We start from the raw sequence: 24076 nt of genomic DNA, 5'->3' as shown, positions 1-24076 counted from the left end.
ATGTAACCAGCCGTTATCGTTGGGTTAAATACATGTCTTGATACTTCCTTTTCCGGTTACATATTGAAAATAGGTTGGTATCTGCAAAGCCCAACAACAAATCCATCGTAATTTTACCATCTGTTTCTAAATACTTAGCGACAAATTCAATAAACAAATCAAACATACCTTGGTTTTAAGTCGCTAGCAAAATTTTGCACCATCATTGATTGATAAGGCCAAATTCACGACGGTTGTTAGTGACAGTTCTTAAAGTGAAAGTTTGTGAAATGCATTTTAATAAATAACGATCACACTGAATTATAGTTTTTAAATCTACGCGTAGAAATAGAAACAAAGTATTATTCTTTGCCAAAAAAGCATTTGTTTACCTTTGTATTCAGTTTTTATTGCCTTCCCTTAAATTTGTGTCAAAAATTGTGTTATTTGCAAATTCACTGAACAGCTTTCTAAAATATAATACGAATGATTGTCAAAATAACGTAGAAACGAACATACAGGTTGTGAAAATCATGTAGAACAATTGTCCCTGTTGTCAATATAATGTAACTGTATGATTGAATGAATGTCCTGTTTGTTAAATCAACTTAGCAATAAACATGTCAAAATTATCATAGGAACAATTGTTTTGCCCAATTCGGAAAAGTACCGGTACCAATTGGGTAAAAAACTCCAAACCCATTCATTTTGTAAAATCTTCAGATTGGGAATTTAGTGGTTTTTTTATATTGCACAACAGTGTTCTCCGGAAGCACCAGCAGCGGGCAATTTCACCTCAGACCTCTTTCTTTCAAACTAGATGCCGGCTACTTTCCCCATAAATATAAATTGAAATAGTGCAAATATACCCGTCTAATTGCTTAGTCCCTGGCTTCTTTGAAAATATAACTGGCTACTCAATTTTTTCTTGAGAACACTGCACAAATCAATGAGAATATTCATTTACATGACTTTTAACTTGAAAGTTCAATTAGTGTTTTTTTTAAACCTAAATTAACCTGATCAAGTGTAGAAAATAGAACAATATTGCATTATTAAATTATCTGTTGCCTAGTTTTTTTTTAAACCAGTGAAATATATTTAACCAGGTTTTCCGAAGGAAAAAACTGGTTATTAGATTGGCGAATGCGGGCGGGCTGGCTGGCGGGCGGGCGGAACAAGCTTGTCCGGGCCATAACTATGTCGTTCATTGTCAGATTTTAAAATCATTTGGCACATTTGTTCACCATCATTGGACGGTGTGTCGCGCAAAATAATTACGTCGATATCTCCAAGGTCAAGGTCACACTTTGAGTTCAAAGGTCAAAAATGACCATAAATGAGCTTGTCCTGGCCATAACTATGTCATTCATTGTGACATTTTAAAATCATTTGGCACATTTGTTCACCATCATGGGACGGTGTGTTGCACGAAAGAATCACGTCAATATCTCCAATGTCAAGGTCGCCACGACTAAAAATAGATTTTTTTAAAAAACAAACTTACAAAGGGGGTTAATTTTGTTTGTTCATTTCAAAAGTTCAGTTTGAGTTTTCTCCCTTTATCAGATTTTTTTTCACAATGAAAACCTGGTTTTGTGACAATTTTGTCCCTTGTTAATTGATTATTTAAGACTCCTTACTTTCCCCAAAATCCGGCGTTTCGCAAGATTTTTTCCCCTCAAAAAAAGTCCAGGCCCTTTCCCCAAAATCAGATTAAAAAACCCTGCTTTTACTTCTTATGTTAAAGAATTATTGAGTTGGAACCAATATCCGTAATTATGTTGTCTAATGCCTCGAATACTCATTCTTTTAAAGTAACTTCAATTGAATTTTTTTTTATAGATCTTGATCAGTATTATAAAAGAAGCCCTCATAAAATGACATTAAAAAAGTTTTGTTTGCATTTTCTGCAGATTTGACAAATATTTTTCGCAAAGGCAATATATAAAAATGTAAATTTATCAAAGATTTTGTTTTTGCTATTCTTAATACATTGATTCTAACATTTTTAATTGAAGATCTGAGAACCCTGTCTCTTCTATTAAGTCTTGCATTTTAACAGGATCATAAGAAGTACAAATAATTATAAAATACTGCTCGCTTCAATCATAAAAACTGAATCAGGACTTCTGTGTCACCCTTATGTTTACGGACGTTTGATAATAAAGATTTTTGTTCTTTTTTGCTAATATCATGAAAATCTATTAAAAAAAATATACTTCACTAAATGTCTACTAATGTAATTTTTATTCCTCTGCTTGCAGGCTACCATGGCAGAGACCAAGGCACCTACTCCCAATCCACCCAAAAAGTCTGGCAGGTTTGTAGTGGTGAACAGGAATTGCTTTAAGCAAGCCTTGAATTCTTTTCCAGAACCACTCGCCCTACGAGCCAGTAGCCTTCACAATCCCCTCGCCCTTCACTTTAATCTTCTCGCCCTGAATTTGAAAAAAATGCAAGCTCTCTATTAAAAATAATTAATTGTTCTGTTTATTTATAATGAAATATAAGAAGTATTATAATTAACCAGCTATGTATTTTATTATTTTATTGATGTTAACTTTAAAATGAAATTTTATTATTCAGGGAATGACCAATATATTTAACTGTCTTTTTCACTATTAATCGATTAGCTAAGAGCACTGACATTTAAGAAACGAGCACAGCTGGTTTCCAGAATTATTTTTACTGTGCCCCGTGACGTAATTTACATTGTCAAAACGAACGTGCAGTTCCTTTGTGTACTAAACCTTTTTTTGTTTGATCGAAAAATAGTTAGCAATTTGTATCAATGAGACAAGTTCTGGAACTGAAATAATATTTCTCAACCGGAAAAACAGCACTCGCCCGGTTGGTAAAGTATTTAACAAACTTCACTCGCCCGACCGTCAACTACACTTGCAAATTCGAGTGGTCAAGTGGATTTTTCTAGGCCTGGCTATAAGTCCAAAGAGTATAAGTGATTAAATGAGCCTTTCTCTTCTAATGTATGTGCATGAAGTGTCATCCCGGCTAATAGGGGACAACACTTTCCGCCTAAACTGAATTTTTGCAAAGGAGCGACTTTTTGTAAACGAAAAATACCATCAGCAGTACTTCCATAATAGTGTTTTATACAGGAAGGAAAAGGGGTGTGGTGCAAAATTTCAAAAAAGGGAACTTTAGCGCGCGACATCCAAAAAAAGGGCACAAATATATCTGTATAGTGACTTAATAACAAGCTTTGTTACACACAAACATTGTATGTATAGTTTTGAGATTTATTGTTGAATAATTAAACCAACAAAATCCAGAATGTATATTTTATTATGTTTTTTATATTTTCATGAAGTAACAAAAAACAAGATTAAACACCATAAGATATTTATCTTATACAAACTATAGCTTTTCAAAGAAGTCTTAGAATACTGTTAAATGAGTTACCCACTTAAACAATTATTTATATTTAAAATGTTACACACATTGCACAAACAAGTCCTTTATATGCATCTTAAATGGAGATTCACAAACACTAACACTTTGTTGAATAGTCAGAAAGTTCTTCCTGTTTTGTTTTTGCGCTTTAAATTATAGTAATTGATAAATGTCCCATAAGCAATGTTTAATATGATTAATATCATTTTTATACGCAATAACATGTGGGATTGAGGTACCCACCCGGAGTCAGAAAGCGCGTAAGACTTCACCGAATTCCCAATTATAAAGCGCTATTTCGTGTCAAAGGCACGGGTAGGGGGAATGTTTCGGTAATAATTTTGTTAATAACACGGGTAAATACCGGTGAAGTGTTAATTTATTGCTAATACCATCATTACACGTAATAACGTGTTCGATTTCGGTAAGCGCGCAAGGGTTTGAGAGCGTGTTTAATGTACCGATTTACCCGTTATAAATAGCTGATGTTCTCTTTAATCGTATATTTTTTGCATTTGTAGAATAACTAAATGGCATCAACCCCTTTACAAGTGTAATATGGTGTTAAACAAGTCCATAAAATCATCCGGAATATCGCGTAAATCTGTATGCAGTCTATAGGCAAAGAAGCCATTTTGGTGTTAGCTTGTCTAGGTTTTCTTCCCGCTGAGCCACGTGATTAAGTGGGCGGAGCGATCACTGATAAGGCGTCATGTCAATTCATCAACACACATCTACTGTGAGCCTGCGCCAATTGTATTGGATAGGAGGCGGAGCGTTATTTTAATCGACAGCTTTAATATGTCTCTGGTTGCTATTTTCGGCGTATGGCCAATTTTCTGGAAGCACAGTGGATGTCATGGGGTTTTGTAATTGGCGTATGGAAACAATTATCGGGCGTAATATACGGCCTTACGCCGCTTAGTGCAAGCCATGTGAATTAATTTTTATTAACTTAAAACTGTTTTGCATTAAATTGGAATCAAATCAATATTTTACAGATACAACTGATTTTTTTTTTTTAATTTAATTACGCGTAAAAATAAATGTTTTGATATAACTGAATTATGCATGAAATGCACAATTTCCACGTGAATAACATCGAGGTTTTCATCAAGTCTCCTAAGTAACTGTGCACGATTGTATCCGGACCGAATTAGTGTTACAAAGCCACTGAAATTATCGATTGATATTGACACATGGTTATTCACGCATGACGAATTCACAACCGCGCGAATCTTCGCTGATAATAGTCGTCTTAGAAGCTTGGTTAAGAGGCAATTAAGATGTTATGAAGAAGGTCGCACACGGCGGAAAACAGGGCGGCGGCCTTTGAAAAGGGCAACGTGGCGCTGATTTGCTTTGAAAGGGGCAGCGAGACGCTTCAAAAAAGCGGCGTGGCGCTGCGCCACGCTAAAACGGCCTGGATAAAACACTACATAAAATGATGTACCGGCAGCACAAACTCGTTGTGATTAACAATTTAGGAAGCATTTTGTGAGTATTGTATCTTGTAGAAATACTTTCGAATAACTGCGTTCCTTTATGCATGTGTACCACAGACTACTGCTTCTGTTCCAGACTCTACTGCAAGGCTGTGATGACTGGGTACAAGCGCGGTCTACGTAACCAGCACGATCACACTGCACTGCTCCGCATTGATGGGGTCACTGACAAAGACGAGACAGAATTCTACCTTGGCAAGCGATGTGCATACGTCTACAAGGGCAAAAAGTAAGTTGGGCATTTTAAGCTCACCTGAGCAGGAAACACTTTTGTGTATAGATGCCCTTTGGCGTACTGTGTTGTCAACAATTTGCTTTAGACCACATAACCTTAATCACTGGGCAGATTTTATTCAAATTTCACCCTTATAATCTGTGTGTGAACCTCTTTCAACATTGTTTAAAGCCATTGTGTTGCATATTTTGATAATCAAAACAAAAAATATTGTAAGTGGAAATTTAAGAAATCTCATTTAAAACCACAAGTGTGAAAGGTTGAATATTTGTACCACATTATGTTTTTATTATGTTTTTTACAAATCGCCCCCAAGGTGCAAAAAGGTACCATGTGACATTGAAATTAGAAGGCACATTGTACCTTTTTGCACCAATGGGGTGAAATATTGTTCAAGTCATGCCCCTTGGGTCAAAGCTGGCCACACCCCATGGGTCACATAATTAATTTTATTAATAATCCTCTTTTGAAACCACAGGGATCAGGGGTTAAATATTTTCTGTGTAAACTTGTCCAGCGGTCTTCTACAAAGTTGTTCAAATCATTCCACAGAAATCAAAACTGGTCGTGCCCCAGGGTTCAAACGATTTCAAAGCTTTTTTTTGCCCAATTTTATAGCCGAAATTCAGCTTTATTCCCAATCGCAAAAAGTATACTTTCTTCCCAAAATTTGCTAAAAAATCCCAATCGGGAAAAAACCCGACATTGGCAGTTTCAGTTTTAAACAAAGCGTAGTCCGATCTGGTCTTGTATGGGTTTTAGACTATACCTTGATTTGGATAACATCGGCATTATTTGTGTGCACAATATTGTCCGTGTTGTTCAGGGGCTTATTATATTTGCGATGAAATTCAAGCGTTTTGTGATTGGGCTGCATGAAAAACAAATATGTTGAGCAATTCGAAATATGTAACGTGAAAAAGATTCCTTAGCAAAACTCTCGCGTCAAAACGAAAACTGTTGATTTTGTTAAGCAAGCGTCATTAAATAAACAAACATGGTCAAGAAGTACAAGTCTTCCCATTGAAACTATTTCCATTGTTGATGTTAGTAATTTAATAACAAGTGACTCTTTTGCATCGTCATTGTTGATTTTTGAAAATAAAAATGCTGACTGATATTCAACATGTTGAAAGCAGTAGATCTTCAGAAGAAGATGAAGCGCCTCCTAATACAATGGTGACTGATGTGACTGATGACTTTGTGTGAGCTTATTATGTGAAAAACTGTTGATCATGGTGGTGTTAGTGATTAAAGATGCTAAACACTTTCGTGTAGTTTTAAATCCCAATTCATTTCCCAGATTTCTTGAAAATGCCGATAAAATTCACAATTTCAAAGCCATGGGATATCTTCCCAAAAAGCTGAAAAAAAGCCCTGGATTTATATAAACTTTAAAATCCTCTTTGAAACTGCAAGAATGCGGAGTTTTACATTTGGTGTGTAACATGAATTAGTGGACTTAGTTCAAATCATGCCTCTGGGGTAAAAACTGGCCTAATCTAATGGGTTGCATGATTTATACATACCAGAAATTTTTACCATCTGTATAAAATACCAGTAAAAGATGCTAAATTCCTAATCGGCGTCAGAAAATAATAATGAAACAAAGGAAAGTTGCAGCCATTTCATTCCAAAGTTGAACCCTTGGAGAATGAACATATCAAATCAATTGGTTGTGTGTAACCTCGCGCTTGATAGGTTTTAGTTTTATCACACAGCTTATGCAATACAGCCGTTTCTGTTTCAGGTGTATTTTTCCAACACTTTTTTTAAACCTGATAATTCTTTGTACTGAAATTAGTCATAATATTAAATGAACATGAAATATTAAACATGGTCATCAGTCACATGGATGCGTTCCATTGACAGAGTTTGGCTTAAAGTGATATGGGCATTTTCACTGTTGAATTGAGCTGAAAAGAATTAACAGGTCAAAAGAATCAGTTAAAATGTGGTAAATGACCAATTATCAACAACGCATCTTGCTACCAGTTGTTTATAAAAAATATATATTATTTTCGATATTTTACATGACTCGCCCAGTCCTATAAGCCAAAGTGATCCGTAAAACAAAATTATGTCTTTGTGTCATATGAAAGAATCTTCATGAAAACTACATTTATACTCACATCGTACATCGAATCATTTCTGTCGTCAGTTGTCAAAACGAAAGTACGGTTGCTATTCAACTGGATTATTTGTCTCTTTCCGGGATATTGTTTTAGTATGTTGATGCTGCATTAACAAATATAAGTGTATATGAAGTGAAAACACCAAAAATAAACAACGGTTGCGATAGACACCTATAAACTGTTAGATGCCCATAATATCACTTTTAATAGCAAAAAATGCTGAAATGTCTTTCAATTCTATTGAAGTTGACCTACTATTGTCAGTCCACAAAACAGAAAGGTTTATTATGAACTTGTCCTGCAGGATGGAACTTAAACTTGTGCAGGCTGCTGCAGTTGATGATTGCCAATCGGTGAAACCAAGCCCAGCAAAGTTATTGAATGTGTTTGTTCTGTATTAAATTTTGTTCTTTATACCACCTTAAGAACAAAATGTTTATTATGTCGTGCCTGTAAACAATTATTTTAACTGAATTATGCAATACAGTACCAAGTCATTAATAAGACCACAACCCTACCTGTGTGTTACAGCAAGACTGCCTGCCCGGGCCACAAGGAAGCAAGTCGTATCCGAGTGATCTGGGGCCGGATCACACGTTCCCATGGTAACAGCGGCGCTGTCCGAGCAAAGTTCAACACGAACCTTCCAGCCACTGCCATTGGCAAGAGAATCCGTGTGGTAAGCCGCTGAGGCAGTTTAGTTTCCCTTCTATACCCCTGCATTAAAGAGGCATTTGGCAGTCTCTCCTATCAGTCCGTCACTTATTCTTCATGCAATTATGTATTTTTGTTGATTTTGTGGAGCAAACAAACTACCTCCACACTTACAGTCTGTTTTCAACCCCTGCAGTCACTGAATGGGTAAATTTCAATGCCAGATGTGGTATTGTAACATAGATTTAACGAAATACAAAATGCTCGTGTTTTTTTGTGGCACAATATATACCAGTTTTCAAAAGTTAATAAAAGCATTTTTATGTCTCTGAATGGAATGATCAGGGGTATATTGTTTTTGGCCTGTTTGTCATTGTATAAGTGTGTGTCCCAAAACTTTAACCAAAACTTTAACCTAAGTCATTACTTTTGCAATATTGAAGATAGCAATTTGATATTTGGCATGCATGTGTATCTCATGGAGCTGCACATTTTGAGTGGTGAAAGGTCAAGGTCATCCATCAAGGTCAAAAGTAAAAAAATACAATCCAAGGGAAGTTATAAGCTTTAAAAGGGAGATAATTTCTTAACCTGCCAAATGATATATTGAAATTTTATTTCAAAGCGGCGCAATAGGGGGCATTGTATTTCTAACAAACACATCTCTTAATGTTGATTATGTGGAGCAACTTCTTCCACACTATCTGTCTGTTTTCTACCCCTGCATTATATTGCAGTCACTCTGCATAACGAAAAAGTGACGGACTCTTATGTTTGACGCAGCAAACATAAACTACTTCTACACTTCCCTAGCAATTTAATTGAAACTAAAATATGGCATCTCCATAGAGTGTAGGTGTGCATGACACAATTCTCAGTGATCCACACAGTCTCGAGTTATTTGTCAGTAGTGTAAACCTATTTATTTTAGCTCGATTGCATTTAAAGTACTTACATCTTATTTGAAACGCTCTTAGTCCATTTCCTGGGCCAAGAACCACTGCTTGGTATCTTTTGGGGAGATTGTTAGAACGCTCCCACAGTGGGGATCGTACCCGTGACCTTCTGGTAGCTAGGTGACACCATATCCATTACACCACGGCGACACTATTTGCCCTTGAATATTGCTGACAAAGTGGTGCAACGGTGTGAGTTGTGTGTATGATAAAAGCTTTTTTAACACTTTCCCACTCGGAAGCAAAGTGAAAATGGCCATGTGCATACAGCATAAAACCAGAACAGCCTGAGAGTAACTTGCAGTCTGTTCAGGTTTTATGCTGTTTGCACATAGCCATTTTCACTTTACTTCTTTACTTCTAAGAGGTATTTTTATTGAGTCTGAGTCAATTCTTTATTCTTTAGTCGTAGAATAAGTTGTTGAATATTGGCCCTGTATCATAGTGAGACGTAACTCACTTCACACGTTTCATGCCCTATTCCTTTTTTTCAGATGCTGTACCCATCAAGAGTATAGGATGATTTGCTATGTACAAACAAGAAAAAATAAAAAGAAAAATACCACAAGTTTAGTGTTTCCTGTTTTTATGGTTTCATTATTATAATCCACTGTAGTGAGAAAGTGCAGTATTGGTTTAGTCTGGTGAACTGCATTTTATGCCATGTACAGTAAGTCTAGATTTGTAATGCCCCATTAAGTACACGGTCTTCAGAGTTTAGTGTAATTAAATATGAGGTTTTCAATTTGGTTTGGCTGTGGTCATAAAAATTAAGTGTGAAGAGTTGATACATTGCTTGGTGACAGACGTATTAATATTTTTTTATGTACAATAACAAGGCACAAAGTTTGTTATTTAGTAAAAATGGATGGCATTTAAAAAAATATCAATCGTATATAGAACAAGAGTTCAGCGTTCGGAGACATGCATCCCAAATAGGGCTTTGAACTAGTGACCCCAATTTCAATAGAGGTCATCTACTGTCCAAGGGCAATGCACAGGTGAAGTATCAAGCCAATTGGTCGATTCAGAGACGAGTTATTGATCAGAAACAATTTTCACACTTATTGTGACAGTGATCTTGACCTTTGACCCCAATTTCATAAGGGATCATCTACTGTCCAAGGCCAATGCATATGAGAAGTATCAATCCAATCGGAAGATTCATTGACGATTTATTGATCTAACAAGATTTTCCTACTTATTGTGACCTTTGACCTAGTGACCCCAATTTCAATCATACCAAACTGTCAATTTGTTGACAAGTTATTGATCAGTAAAGATTTCCACACTTATTGTGACAGTGACCTATGACCTAGAGACCCCAATTTCAATATGGGTCATCTACTGTCCAAGGCCAATGCACATGTGAAGTATAGTCAGTCAATTCTTGATGTGTTATTAATTAGACATGATTTCACCACTTATTGTGACATTTACATTTACCAAGCGACCCAAATTTCAACGGGGGGTAATCTACTGTCCAACGCCAATGCAATTGTTAAGTATCAAGCCAATCAGTCAATTCTTTGACAAGTTATTGATTAGAAACAAACTGGTTTACAGAAAGACCAACAGACAGACCTACCAACATCCAGCAAAACAATATACCCGCTCTTCTTATTAGGGGGTGGGCATAAAAACATACATTGTGTGCACCCATGTGCATGAAAAACCGATGATCGTCGGAGTATGTATTGGAATTATCATATATACATACTTGTGGTTATTTAACAAATTACAATGTTAATCAATAACTGAATACCATTATGGTCTTTAATATTATTGCTTGTTAAACAACAGCACTTTGTCTATTCAATGTTGTTTTTATCATGGTTGGTATGCTTGAGCCATCATTGATTTAGTTAGGCCTTCAGAAAAAATAAGTTGTCTCCCTTTAATCAGAAAAAATCCTACTCTTTATTTGCATATTTATGTTTTTCAGAATGAACCCAGTGTCTCTTTAAACTTACGATGTGTATTTTGGAAGTCTAAAATACAGTGTTTACAAAAATGCTATAGGAACATTTTAATAACTTTACACTTCATGATATTTTGTTTTTCAAAGAGTCTTTACTTAGCAAGAATCCAGTTTAGGCGGAAAGTGCTTTCCCTGATTAGCCTGTGCGGACTGGACAGGCTAATCTGGGATAAAATTGACACACATGCATCAAACCCCCTTTTCACAGAGCACAGCCCATATATATCATTGCAGATTGGAGTTAAAATATATGCAATTGGATGACAACACACTTGAAATAAAATTTGGTAACAATTTTGCATATATATTAATTCAATTGACTTATTTGAAAAAAATATGATAATTTCATGGGTTGATTGTTGCAATATATTTATTTATGACTTCTTTTTAGTTGCATTTTAAGACTTAAATTTAAATGAACCAATAGTTTCGATTTTTCTAATTTCCTGGTTTGTCCTTGCGAGGAAAACTTTTTGGACACACCCTGTTTCAGATTTAACTGGCCTAAGTTGAAGTTGCTCAAATTGTATTTGTTATTTAAAAAAAAATTCAATGTCATGCAAAAAATGTTTAATACAAAAACAAATGGCCATTGGTAACCATTTGCAGAAACTGACCATACTTCGAGGCGCCAAAAAAGGGATCGTAATGTGTTATCAACAGCTCTGCCCTCAATTTCTTTAACCCTTTTCCACTTAAGAGGCAAAGTGAAAATGGCTACTTGCAAGTCGCATAAACCAGAACATCATGTATTTTTACGCATTTGTTGTCCCTAAGAAAGTTAAATTTAATTAAATTCTTCCTAAATTAAAGTTTTAAAGGCATACTTTCCAACCCTTAGATACTTACTTAGATGAGCAGCAAACAGCATAAAACCTGAACAGCCTGCAAGTTACTTGCAGGCTGTTCTGGTTGTATGCTGTTTGCACATAGTCATTTTTACTTTGCTTGTGTGTGGGAAAGGGTTAAGAAATAGGGGCCAGGTTTCTGTATCACACTGGTTTCATGCTGGTAGGACAAGTTTTGTGTGCGCATCATGAACAGTTCAGTGTGTATATTCCAAGAAATATTGGCAGTATCTGTGAACCTATGGTGCAAAACATTAGATACGATTTCCAAAGACAAAATTATAACCAAATTTCAAGTATAATCGTTTTTAGTTATTCCTGTTGTTGCTAGAACGAGAATGCACACAAAATAAACAAGACAATATATTAATTTGCTTTTTTTATTGCCTTTCTTAATTTCAACAATTAACAATTTGTAGTATTGTTCATATATGACTATATATTGGTATACAATAAATACTTGGCATAGTATATTTCCACTTGATGAGACACAGATCAGAAAGAAAGGAATAGACCAGACAAGAATACAGAAATTCTTATAATACAATATCTGCCACCACATCTTTGGATATGCACTACACTCCATTTTGAAGTTGGTCAATATTCTAGATTGTAATATGGTAAGTTGTCCTCTTTGTAATATGGTTAATAGTCCAGTTTGTAAATGGTCAATTGTCCAGTTTGTAATTTGGTCAATTGTCCAGATGGTAAAATTGTGAATTATCCAGATGGTAAAATGGTCAATTGTCAAGATGGTAAAATGGTCAATTGTCCAGATGGTAAACAGGTCAATTATCCAGATGGTAAATTTGTCAATTGTCCAGATGGTAAAATGGTCAATTGTTCCGATGGTAAAATGGTCAATTGTCAAGTTTGTACGATGGTGATTTACAGTTTGTAATATTCAACTTTCCTGTACTTAATATCATTAATTGTTCATTTTCGGAAACAGTAAGTCAATCTAAACATATATATATAATGGGAAAGTGATAATGGGACAGTACTTTGTTCAGAAGCATCACTATTTGGACATTGGTTATAAAAAAAACATTCAAATTTCACAATCATACTAACTTTTAAAATGAACAATGATTTTAAGTCTGCAAAAAATTGTATTAACATGAATCAAATAAATGAAGCCCAAAATAAAAACAACACTATGTACAGATATATTACAGACCATTTCATTCTTTCTAAACTTTGTACATTCAGACTGTTCATTTCATAATACTGGCGACATACTGACCAAAACTTAGGTCGTGACCACAAATTTTATAATCCAATAACATGTTGAAACTATGTACACAAATGATCGCGTCAGAAAAAAGCTTTGACAATAAAGCCACAGGTATGCCGAAATTTTACAGGTTATGTAATAAGTAGTAGTAAAGTAGAGTGGCATAATGTTATATTTGAAAGATTTTTTTAATTAAAGTGTTAGGACAAAAATGGCAATATTTGTTTACCTTGAAAAATGTGAATGATGTTTAAGGTACAAATATACACTAAATTGGAGGAATACAATTTTAAAGTTCTTTCAACAGTTTATAGCATATATAAACATTCAAACGATACTAGCACATCACCCAACAAATACAGAATTAGGTAGACAATTTTCAGTTAGAATGTTTTACATTACGTCAATGATATCACAATAAATTTCATCACAAAAGTTCCAAATTCAATGGCATGAGCTTTCAAAGCAATATTTCTAACATTCAAAATCAATGAACATTGAAATATGAACAATCTAGCTCAACTGTACTGTCAAAATCCTTAACTGTACTATCAAAATCCTTTGCTAATGCACTAACAAAGTCGCAACTCAAAGATTGAGTCTTAATATATCTAGTACTAGTACTATACAGCCAGTTCTGCAAGAATGACTCTGGATTTATTCAACAGAAATCAGCAAACAAAATACAACTGGCGATTACATTAAGTAAGAAAAAAAAAAATCTAAATTTAATAAATTGTAATCTAAAATTTCCTTGTTAAGCAACTTTATTTGTTATAATAATATCTTTACTTTTTAATTAAGTAAGGGTTATGTCACTGCATCATCCTGTTCACGACTTATTTATCCATGTTCTCTTATACAAATTGTAACAATTTCAACCACTGGAACGGAACTCAACTTTTTGTAACAAATTGCAAAATTGCATTCACATCACATTATATATACAATGAATTAAATATGTTCATTGTATTAAAATATTAATTTACGATGTCAATAAAATGCCCGATGAAAAAGAACTCCTAGGATAAGTGCATACAATTAAATGCGATTAATAATGATATCATGATGTAAAATGCACTTGCTACAAGTCAACAATACATTTTAAAGAAAACAATAATACAACCTATAGCATTTTGTATTATGCTACATCCCTTCATATATTTGGATGAAATGAATCAATGATGGACCATTATGTTTCCTAAGCGTCCTTTATAGCAGTTACCAAGTTCATAATAGTTTCATTTCAGTTTGAATTAGTTTCTGAATTGCTTACTTCCCAGTTATCTTATAAACACAAGCATGTTAAGATAATTCTTGAAATATAAATTTTAACAGGTCTGCATTAACAATATGCATATGAAACTCTTTCAATGTTATTTGAACTAAATGCAATTGAAGGGAATATTTTCTGAGTTCCAACGCCCCGTGTCTTGCTCTTTCTTCTTCTGTTTCATGCTTTTTAAGGATCAGTTTGTCCAACAGATCATTCACGAGCTGTTTTGGTGCAATGTCCCTCTCATTTCAAGAAAGACAACTCTGTCAAAATGCCCCAAGAGTGACACCAGACTGTTCTGATAGTTGTCTCCCCTACTATTCAATATCCTTTCTCATTTTTCCTCCTCTCAATCGCCATCATTTTTACCCACAGCCGACTCGCAACGACACTTTCCATGGGGTCACGTCACATCCTCATTCGATTAACCTTCCATTAATCGATTAACCTTCCATTCATTGATTTACCTTCCATTAATTGATTAACCTTCCATTTATCAATCAACCTTCCATAAATAGAATCAACCTTCCATTCATCGATCGATCAACATGCCATGTCAATAACAGCTTCAGCCTCCGTACATGGACCGGCCTGCGCATCATTGTTTTTAAGACGTTTTTCTCAGGGATAATAAAAACAATGACTGAAAATGGATAAGATTAAACTGATTATTTCACTTGTATGATCATCCCCTCATGATGATGATGACGGCGGTGGTTGCGCGAGCTTCGCGAGGGTTTCTGGACTGGCAGCCGCGCGCAGAATACCGTTCTCATGCTCGAGCTGGTTGTTGCGCTCGATGAGTTCCGCTATCTGTTCCTTTAGTACTTCAACCTCCTCCCTCACTGCAAACATCAGGTGGGACTTCACGAGGTCCTGGAAAAGAGAAACAATGGGGGAAATTAGTTAGGTTTTACAATATTTATGTAAACTAGATTGCATCTAAATCCTAAGGCCTATTAAAACACTCTTGAGTCTGTTTCCTGGATTAAACCATAACTTGGTGTCTTTGGGAGAGATCTAATGGACTAAACACGGGAGAATTGATAATCATGGCAACACATTGATAGGAGAAAGTGCATGGATGGGGTGCCTATAGACAGGCCAATAGAAACAAGGAGGTATTGATTACCATGGCAACACGTGAATATGATATTGATGATGACCAATCCCTTGAATCCTGGTTAGAACAGGTTTAACCAGGATTTTATTGTATTCATACTTTTCAATTTAACACTGTATTGATACCTCACTATTATCTCAATATCAGCTCAAATAAAAGCTTTTCAATCTCAGCACATACAATTTGCTTTAATGCCTCAAACACCTTAACCCTTACTTGCTATTGAAGGCCCAAACTCAATTTGGTAATGAAACAACATGATGTGCAATTTACCTGAATGAATGCAGACATTTCTGGCATAGTAACATGAAGTCAATAGCTGACATCATTCTGCTGTCATGTACATTAAATGCTATTTCAATACAAGGTTGTACACTTTGAAATGTTCCGACCAATAATACTTGATCCAGTCTTCACTGGTTTTCAGCCAAAACAAAACAATTCTTTTGGAATCTTAAAATTCATTGCCCCTACATGTAAATAAAATGCTGTCAGTATAAGGTTGTATCATTTGTAATGTTCAGACCCATAATGGTACTTCATCCAGTTGATTCCAGTTTACACCAGTTTATACTGGTCTATACAGATTTTCAGTCACAAGAAGGCGATTCTTTTGGATGCTTCATAATTCATAGCCTTTGGTGAGATTCTATACAAATTGCTTGCAAGCATGAACAACAAGTGTATAAGAGTTATTATGATCACACTAAAAATATTGCATCAGCAAGTTGCTGAGGCCACCAAGTCTATCATATCAGCCCATACATGACTCATTGGTTATACCAAGAACGCCATGGAGTGGGTGGTAAACAGCACACAATCAAGTGTTGAATACTTTTGCTTTCACTTTCCATTTCTTTAGATGTGAGTCATTCATTTTACAATTCTTGAAAGAGGTTGAAAAGCTAAATTTACGTTACACAGGCATTATTTTCCGTAAAATTAGCAAACCAATAATTGACTTACAAAAAAGTTTTGGTTTCTTTTTTAGTCCTTTTGCTTTTTTGTTTGTTAAATTGTTCAATTCATGACAAAATGATAATGTCCGAATTTTAACATATGACAAAAATTCCTTTTACAATGTCTCTTAGTGGAAAACCAGTTAAGACTGAAAGTGTTGTCCCTTATTAGCCTGTGAAAACTGCACAGGCTAATCAGAGAGGACGCTATTCACAAGCATTAAGACTAGTTTTCCCAGACCTACCGATCAAGTTCAATGGGTGTGATTTAAGAACCACCTTAGGGATGTCAACATTCCTTACCTAAGATCAAGCAATGACAATAAATATTTGACATAATTTGTAAAATTATTTTCAATCAAAATCTCATGAAATCGGCTGATTGAAGAAGTCACACACCTGACTACATACCAGATATCTATCTTCCATCAGTTTCTTTTCCAGTCGGTCCATTAACAACTGGTCCCAACCAGTCCCACGGAACGACTCAAACGAAACGCAAGCCATTTTGTTCATTATCTCTGACTTTATTTCACGCTTTAATTAGTTCAACTAAGATTTTTTGCTTCTCAAAAGCACTTTAAACTGTACTTCACAGTAATAATGTTTTGAGTCAGCAATCCAGAACTGTTAACTAATAGTATTATTTTTTATTTATTTGCTGTCCTTTTCCTTTCAGTTACAATACAGAATTAAGCTTTTATAATGTGCTCACTTAACAATGTCCACAAAACAATAATACACAGTCACTGTTGACAACTTATTCACAATTCAAACTTCAGCACAACAATTTCCTTTCAGTGTAAGAACCTCTCTTAACCACTGACAGTACAACACTGAACTTAAGTTTCCTCATGCAGCCTTTTATAGCCAGATATATTTGGTTCAATCCGGACACACTACACTCTCTCATGCTACAATCCACTACTACAACCAATGCTCATTGGACCAATAACATTTCAATACAGTTTGTTTACAACGCCTTGCCCGGGCTGTGCTCTCGATAAACAGACACACAGCAGTAGACCTGCTTTAAAACATGGGCTAATATTTCTTAAAGCTGTTGCTATCATAGGTGAGTGTCCTATTATTAGAACAGCTATAGGTACAGGCTAGATTTGTCACTGTTTACATGCTGATCTCTTTAAGAGTTCATTAGACAGCTGATCGTCAGCTGATAAGAAGGCAAGTTGACAGTTGTGGTCAACAAGGGTGAAAAGGTCAAACATTGAAAAGGACATTCTTGTTCTTCTAACTCACGTGTCTCAATTCATGACAGCTTAAAGTAACAAAGCTGAAATAAGAATATTTTAGTTTCTGCTTTTAGTTCACTTGTTTACAAAAGAATGTAACTAATAACCACCAGGGGAAATTAAACTTTGTTTTTCAGTCTTTAAACTACCCTTTAACACGATGGATGGTGTGAGGAAACAAAGAAGCATGCAGAATAAGGTGCAAATACTTAGAAGTCTGATCTAAATTATAAAACATAATTATGTATGTATTGCAAGAGTGGACACTGGACACTAGTGCAAAGTTTAACTTGGCCTCCATACTGCCACCCTCTGGCAATTACAACCTAACTTCAGCTGTTTGTAACTAAGAATTAATGGTTTGTTGATGTTGGGCGTAGTTTTATCATTATCCAATCGTTTTTCTTGGTATTCAGTTTTACTTAATATAGTGCTGCAACAATATACCGGTATATCGGTATATATCGCAATACGCAATCCGCATATTGTATTGCGATACGATTTTCATCAAACCGGTACAAAAATTTTACAAAAATTTATTCACATTTCGTCCAGACAAGCCATCCGAAATTATGATAACAAGGTAAACAAAACAAAGCAGTGTAAATATTTTTTTTTTGTAAAAATAGCATTCTGAAAAGTATATTATACGGAGTAGCGGTGTTACATCGGAGCATTCGTTCGATGCTTATGAACATATTATCGTTGAATTAATTGCGCACAGCTGTAAATGTTTCGTTCGATTCTGAATTGAGCATTATTAAATTTGTAATCCAAATTTCGGAAATACGCTTCAAAATGTTAATGCTAATGCGACAATAAAAAATTATAGCGTCAAATAAAAAGCGCTTTATCCTTTGTCTCAATAAAAAGCACGCGAAAATTATACAGACATGTAGGACGTCGCATGGAAAGTGTGGGTGTATTTTGTGTTGTATAAAAATGGGAACATCATGTCAGGTGAATTACGTGTGTTCAGTGGAAAAAAACGCCCGGGTTGGATATTATTTCATCACATCTTTAAATAGTAACAAATGCCAAAACGTATTTGATACTTAAGAAAAGTTGCGAATGTTTGTGTTTCTTGTTATTCTTGAGCACATTTACCGGTATATAGTCATATTTACCAAAATTTGCTTTAAAACTGGAATATACGGGATTATCGGGTAATTGGCAAGTTATAATTTTGGTACAAGTTAGCAATATATTGCGATATATTGCAATACGGGTTTTTGAACTGACAATATATTGCAATACGGTTTTTGGCGTATTGTTGCAGCACTAACTTAATAGCCTTACATCAGGCCATGTATTGTTTGAACATAGTTAATTGGAATTTGATGAGTAATTACTGTGGTGTTCAATCAAATGCAAGCAATGCCCCTGGTAGGTGTTTGTGGTTAACCACAACATGGAGTGTTTGATTGCAATCAGCTGATATTGAATAAATCCTCAGGCATTCTTAGATTAGAAAGTCCAATGTTTAAAATATTTACTCTTGAAAACACCCACCCACGCAATTGCATCTTGTGTGATCGTAAACGCATATCATGAAACGTTGGTTTTAAATTATCATCATGAAAGTGTTAAATGTTTGAACTTTCGAATAAAGTGTACAACTCTTTTGGGGTCTTCAAATTTCGTTGATGCATTTATAGTTAAATTGATAAATATGTTATTATGACTTGCTTCTAATATAATAGTTTTATAGGCTTATACTATATTTGACCTTTAATTAATAATAAATTATAATAATATGTTGTTTTCAAGTTAGTTAGGTAACAGTGTAAGAGAATTGGCATGTGTCACAAGCACTAGTTTTGATCTTTTTTGTTTGTTTGAAAGTGACTGTGATGTGTGTTATATTGAAAAAAGTGAAATCTCACAACATAAATGACATGCATTTTTTAAGGTCTGTTTGTTCACACTTTGTATGATTAGTGTGTTGAGTATACCTCATTTAAATTAATTAAATCAATAATAAGTCTATTTTTCACAGTTTGTATGATAAGTGTGTTTTTATACCTCTCTTAAATCAATCATTAGTCTGTTTGTTCACAGTTTGTGTGATAGATTTGTTTAGTATACCTCTCTTAGATTATTTATATCAATAATACATGTGTTTATTGACAGTTTGTAGGATAAGTGTCAAAAGATCAATCTGTTATTATAATACAAGCCATATGTGTTGATTATGCCTATCTTAGATTATTGAGTTTGTTGTTTATAGCTTTGTATGGCAACATGGACAGAGTTTCTGACCCGTAGATTGTGACTGCCCAAGTCTGAGGAGAGCTGATCAAGCAACACATTCCAGAGTGAATCAGCCAGTGTACAAATTCTTGCAAATTCAAACAGATTGAGATTTTTTTTCAGCATTGATGAACCCTTACATTTGCATAATTGCAGCATTAATTATCCCCACGCTTTTCAGAGAAAAAGTGGGTACATTGTGGTTATCTGCATGGCCTCATTACCAAGCTTTGGGCATCACCCACATACGCCACACCCACCCAAAATTTCCTTTTACTATAACTTCTTTATTTCTACACCGATTCACTTCTAATTGATACTGAATTTTCTTATGACAATACGGTCAATCTCAACTATGCATGGCCCCATTACCAACCCTGGGGCGGCCCTGTGTCTAACATGCGACTGGGGACACACGACTCGGTCTTTGCCGCGCCATTTCTAGTTTAAATTGTTCCTAAAGCCCTACCCCTACCCTTATTTGTCTGCATGTTAAGTGTTGCATGTTCATAAAATTTAACAGAATTAACTAGCAGAATAGAAGGGTGTAATTGGATTGGTGTCTCAGCCTTACAACTATACATCTAAACTGTAGGGTAGGGTATAGATCAGGGTAATCTTCACCTTCACAATAGCCATTTCCAGTATGCAATTATAGTAACAGGTGTTTATTAGTCCTACTTAATACATAACTGAATTTCTACAAAGGCAGAATTACTTTTGCTTCTCCTTTAATGCACTTTTAATACCATGTCACCTATCCAGTTTGCCACATCTTAATTTAAGGACACTTAGAACCTAAATCTTTGAGACCATGTTTTTGAACCTAAATCTTGAACCCCCTGTTTTTGGACATGCACAAACATCATGGATGTGAACTTTGATTAATGGATACCCAAACAGAGAACAAACATTATAATTGAATAATTGACCCCTGAGAACTCAACAGTAGGTGATGTACACGTGACCCAATCCAAGAGGTATTCTCAGGCCAAGATTTGTTACGGTAAAGAGTTTGAGATAGGGGCCTGAGCAAAGAGACTGGTAAACATTCAGTCCAGGGTCAACATTCAGTCAACTGAGGTAAGAGTTACAAAGTCCTGAGGGTAAACAACCCCATTAGTCAGTTAGTAAGAGTTGCCAGGTAAGCAAAAACAGTGAAGATAATGGCCACAGGGAGACAAATACCATAGTGAGACATGAAAGGCAGTGGTTGTGACATAATCACAGGGCAATGACTCCAATGTGGCCTTCAGAGTTAACCAATTACCACTTAGGTATTTTGCCGAATTTGTAGTCCCTTAGAAAGTTACATTTAATTATATAGAGGATATTTGTTGGATTCGGTGGATTATCGATTTTAATTTGCGAGTGATCATAGAAAATACTATTTTCACGAGTGGCGCAGCCACGAGTGAAAAAATACATTTTCTATGATCACGAGTGAATTAAAATCGATATTCCACCGAATCCAACAATTTTTTTATTTATTTTATGCTCTTTTTCACTGTTTATATACATTGTTTAATAAGAGTTTAACTAAAGAATTTTGCTGGGATAATGACGTCATTTCTTCAAAACAATGACGTCATTTCACAGTAAACAGTGAAAATTATCGATAATTTTCACTGATAATTTTCATTGTTTGAAACGGTGAAATTATCAGTTTTAATTCACTGATATTTCTCTATAAACCACCGGAAAGCATAAAATTAATACCTTTCTTACTACTTTACTACGTTTTAAAGGCTTCATTTGCAACCCTTAGTTACTGATGAGCAGCAAACATTATACAAGAGTACTTCGTGACAGGTGAGCTAAAAACCTGAACAGACTGCGAGTTACTCGTAAAAGCTGTTCTGGTTTTATGCTGTTTGCACATAGCCATTTTCAGTTGCCTCTGAGTGGGAAAGGGTAGATAGTCAAGATGTGAAAGGTTGTGGCTGTGACATAATCAGAGGTCAATGACTTCAATGTCATGGCCTTCAGAGTTAACTTATCAGTGCGGGAACCGAATTTTGAAGGCCTTTGCAAACAGTTTGGATCCAGATGAGACGCCACAAAACGTCTCATCAGGATCCAAACTGTTTGCTATTCTGATAGTATTATTTGAAAAAAAATGAAGAAAATGCTAATTTTAGAAATTCAGCAGACGACATTTTAGCAAACAACAAATTTCCCAGCATGCAAAGGGTTAAGTGTCGTCCCGATTAGCCTGTGCAGACTTCACATGCATTATAGCCCAGTTTTCCCAACATGTGACACAATTTATCTTGTTGCAAGACATGCATTTGCTCTCAAACAAAACAAAACAATTAATTGTTTAAAACAAGAATTTTAATCAGACTGTATTTTTAGTTTTGCGAGTAAGTGTGATTAAATTACATGGGAAAATATTTTTTTAGCTCTTATCATTAAACAAATTGAAACAAGATACTTTTTTGGTAAAGTTAACTTTTCTAGCAGCAATTGTCTTTCATAAAGTTCATCATGTACAATGATAAAACATTAATGTATTACATAGCAGCCATTTTCCAATATACTGATCTTATATAGCTAACAAAAGTATGGCAGTTCAATGAACTCAATATTTTATAAAAACATCATTATATAGCTAACAAAAGTATGGCAGTTCAATGAACTCAATATTTTATAAAAACATCAATGATACTTTTTTTACATGGCTACTGTGCCCTACTTCAAACCAGTTTCAACCTGATATTTACAATTGATCAACCATGAGCCACAAAATGCATGCTTTCTTGATTGTAAAAGGACTATAACATCCATACTAAAATACTACGTACATTACATCATAAACAATGCATCAAGACCTGACTTGGGGATTATCTGCAACAACACGATTTGGACGATCCATCGATTGAGAGCAAAAGGTGCTATGAACCATATCTGTACACATGAATATATCCCTTTGCATCATTGAATGGAAAAATTGCATTATTGATTCCATTGTTCCCACCATCTCCAACTTTGGAAGCAGGATTTTACCGGAATACGCTGGCTGTAAACCACGCCCAAGTTAAGTCACAAAAGTAAAACGGATGTGCTAATATATTTACAAGAGATTATTCCCTTGACAAAAACATTTCACAAACATCAAAAGGCATTAAGCATTTAAGTTTATTTCCAACATGCACAGTAAGGCATGCAATTGGGATTAATTTTCTCCCTTATTTGTTACTGACATCGACATAGTTGAGTTTGAACTGTTTTAATTGATTTTATTTTTTTCAAAGAGAATTAGAAACAAATCATTCAATGGTTTATCAAGTCAGCAGTGATGCTTAACCCTTTCCCACTCAGAAGCAAAGTGAAAATGGCTATGTGCAAACAGCATAAAACCAGAACAGCCTGCGAGTAACTCCTGCTCATCAGTATCAAAGGGTAGGAAATAAAGCCTTTAAAACAATGAATTTAGCAAATGTCTTCATTAAACCTGATTTATGCCTAGTGGACTCTCCCATCCTTCTAAATTGGATCAATTTATTTCCAAAATTAGGGATGTCTAGTATATTTATTCCTATATTTAGAATATTTCTCACATAGATTCCTTTACGAAAACAACGCAGACCCTTATGAGACACCGCATCAAGACCTTTTTTCTAGATGCTTGGCATAAATCGGTTAAATTTAACTTTCTAAGGGACTCAAAATACCAAAATACGTATCTAAGTGGTTACAAAAAGGGTTAAAAAGGAATTCATTGCATTAATGACCCCTGGATTATGTTACACATATTTCTCTATGTGTTAAATGTAAGAATGAAGGCAGATCCTTATAAGAAATAGTTGTGTCTAAAAACATTCAGGAACCTGCAAAATCAATAGAGACTTTACTGACAATTAATTTTTTCCAACAAGATTATGTTTAAAGGCAATCAGCAGTTCAACACCAGGAAAATCAACCAACCATGTCAACCAATTAATGTTCAGCATGCAGACTATTTGACAGCATTTGACCTTTAGACCCAAAGAGACAAGCTAAGACACACCTTTTCTGAATATAGTTTGGACGTCATTAATTTGAGGTGAAAGACCTAATTAAGACAGGTGTGCAGAAGTGTAATTATGCTGTAATAAATGTCATCAGCGTTATAAACATATATCAATAACTACCTAGGAATATGGGGAAAATTAACGCTTTGCATGCTGGTAAATTTGTCATCTGCTAAAATGTCGTCTGCTGAATTTCTAAAATTAGCCATTTCTTCGATTTTTTTCAAAGAATACTATCAGAATAGCAAA

General features: G+C 35.0%; 2 protein-coding genes across 6 annotated transcripts in view; one reads left to right on the top strand and one right to left on the bottom strand.

The window, feature by feature from the left end:
• On the top strand, positions 1-9449 carry LOC127835302 (60S ribosomal protein L35a-like). The gene is made up of 5 exons (XM_052361658.1): positions 1-73; positions 2247-2302; positions 4978-5130; positions 7803-7950; positions 9376-9449. Exons 2-5 carry the CDS (start codon positions 2253-2255, stop codon positions 9397-9399), a joined length of 375 nt encoding a protein of 124 aa, XP_052217618.1. The 5' UTR covers positions 1-73; positions 2247-2252; the 3' UTR covers positions 9400-9449.
• Positions 9450-12076: 2627 nt separating this feature from the next.
• Positions 12077-24076, bottom strand: part of LOC127833606 (TSC22 domain family protein 3-like) — a 124696-nt gene continuing 112696 nt past the window's right edge. For 4 of the 5 annotated variants that reach the window (XM_052358962.1, XM_052358964.1, XM_052358963.1 and 1 more), the window contains one exon: positions 12077-15099. In XM_052358962.1, coding sequence (XP_052214922.1) covers positions 14917-15099 — 183 coding nt within the window. In that variant the 3' untranslated portion in view covers positions 12077-14916. The remainder of the gene's footprint in view (positions 15100-24076) is intronic. The other variant, XR_008027502.1, reaches the window with a different exon arrangement.

This window comes from Dreissena polymorpha, chromosome 6 (genome assembly GCF_020536995.1).
Source record: "Dreissena polymorpha isolate Duluth1 chromosome 6, UMN_Dpol_1.0, whole genome shotgun sequence".
In the NCBI taxonomy this organism is placed as follows: Eukaryota; Metazoa; Mollusca; class Bivalvia; order Myida; family Dreissenidae; genus Dreissena; species Dreissena polymorpha.
This window is presented reverse-complemented; position numbering and strand designations above follow the sequence as displayed.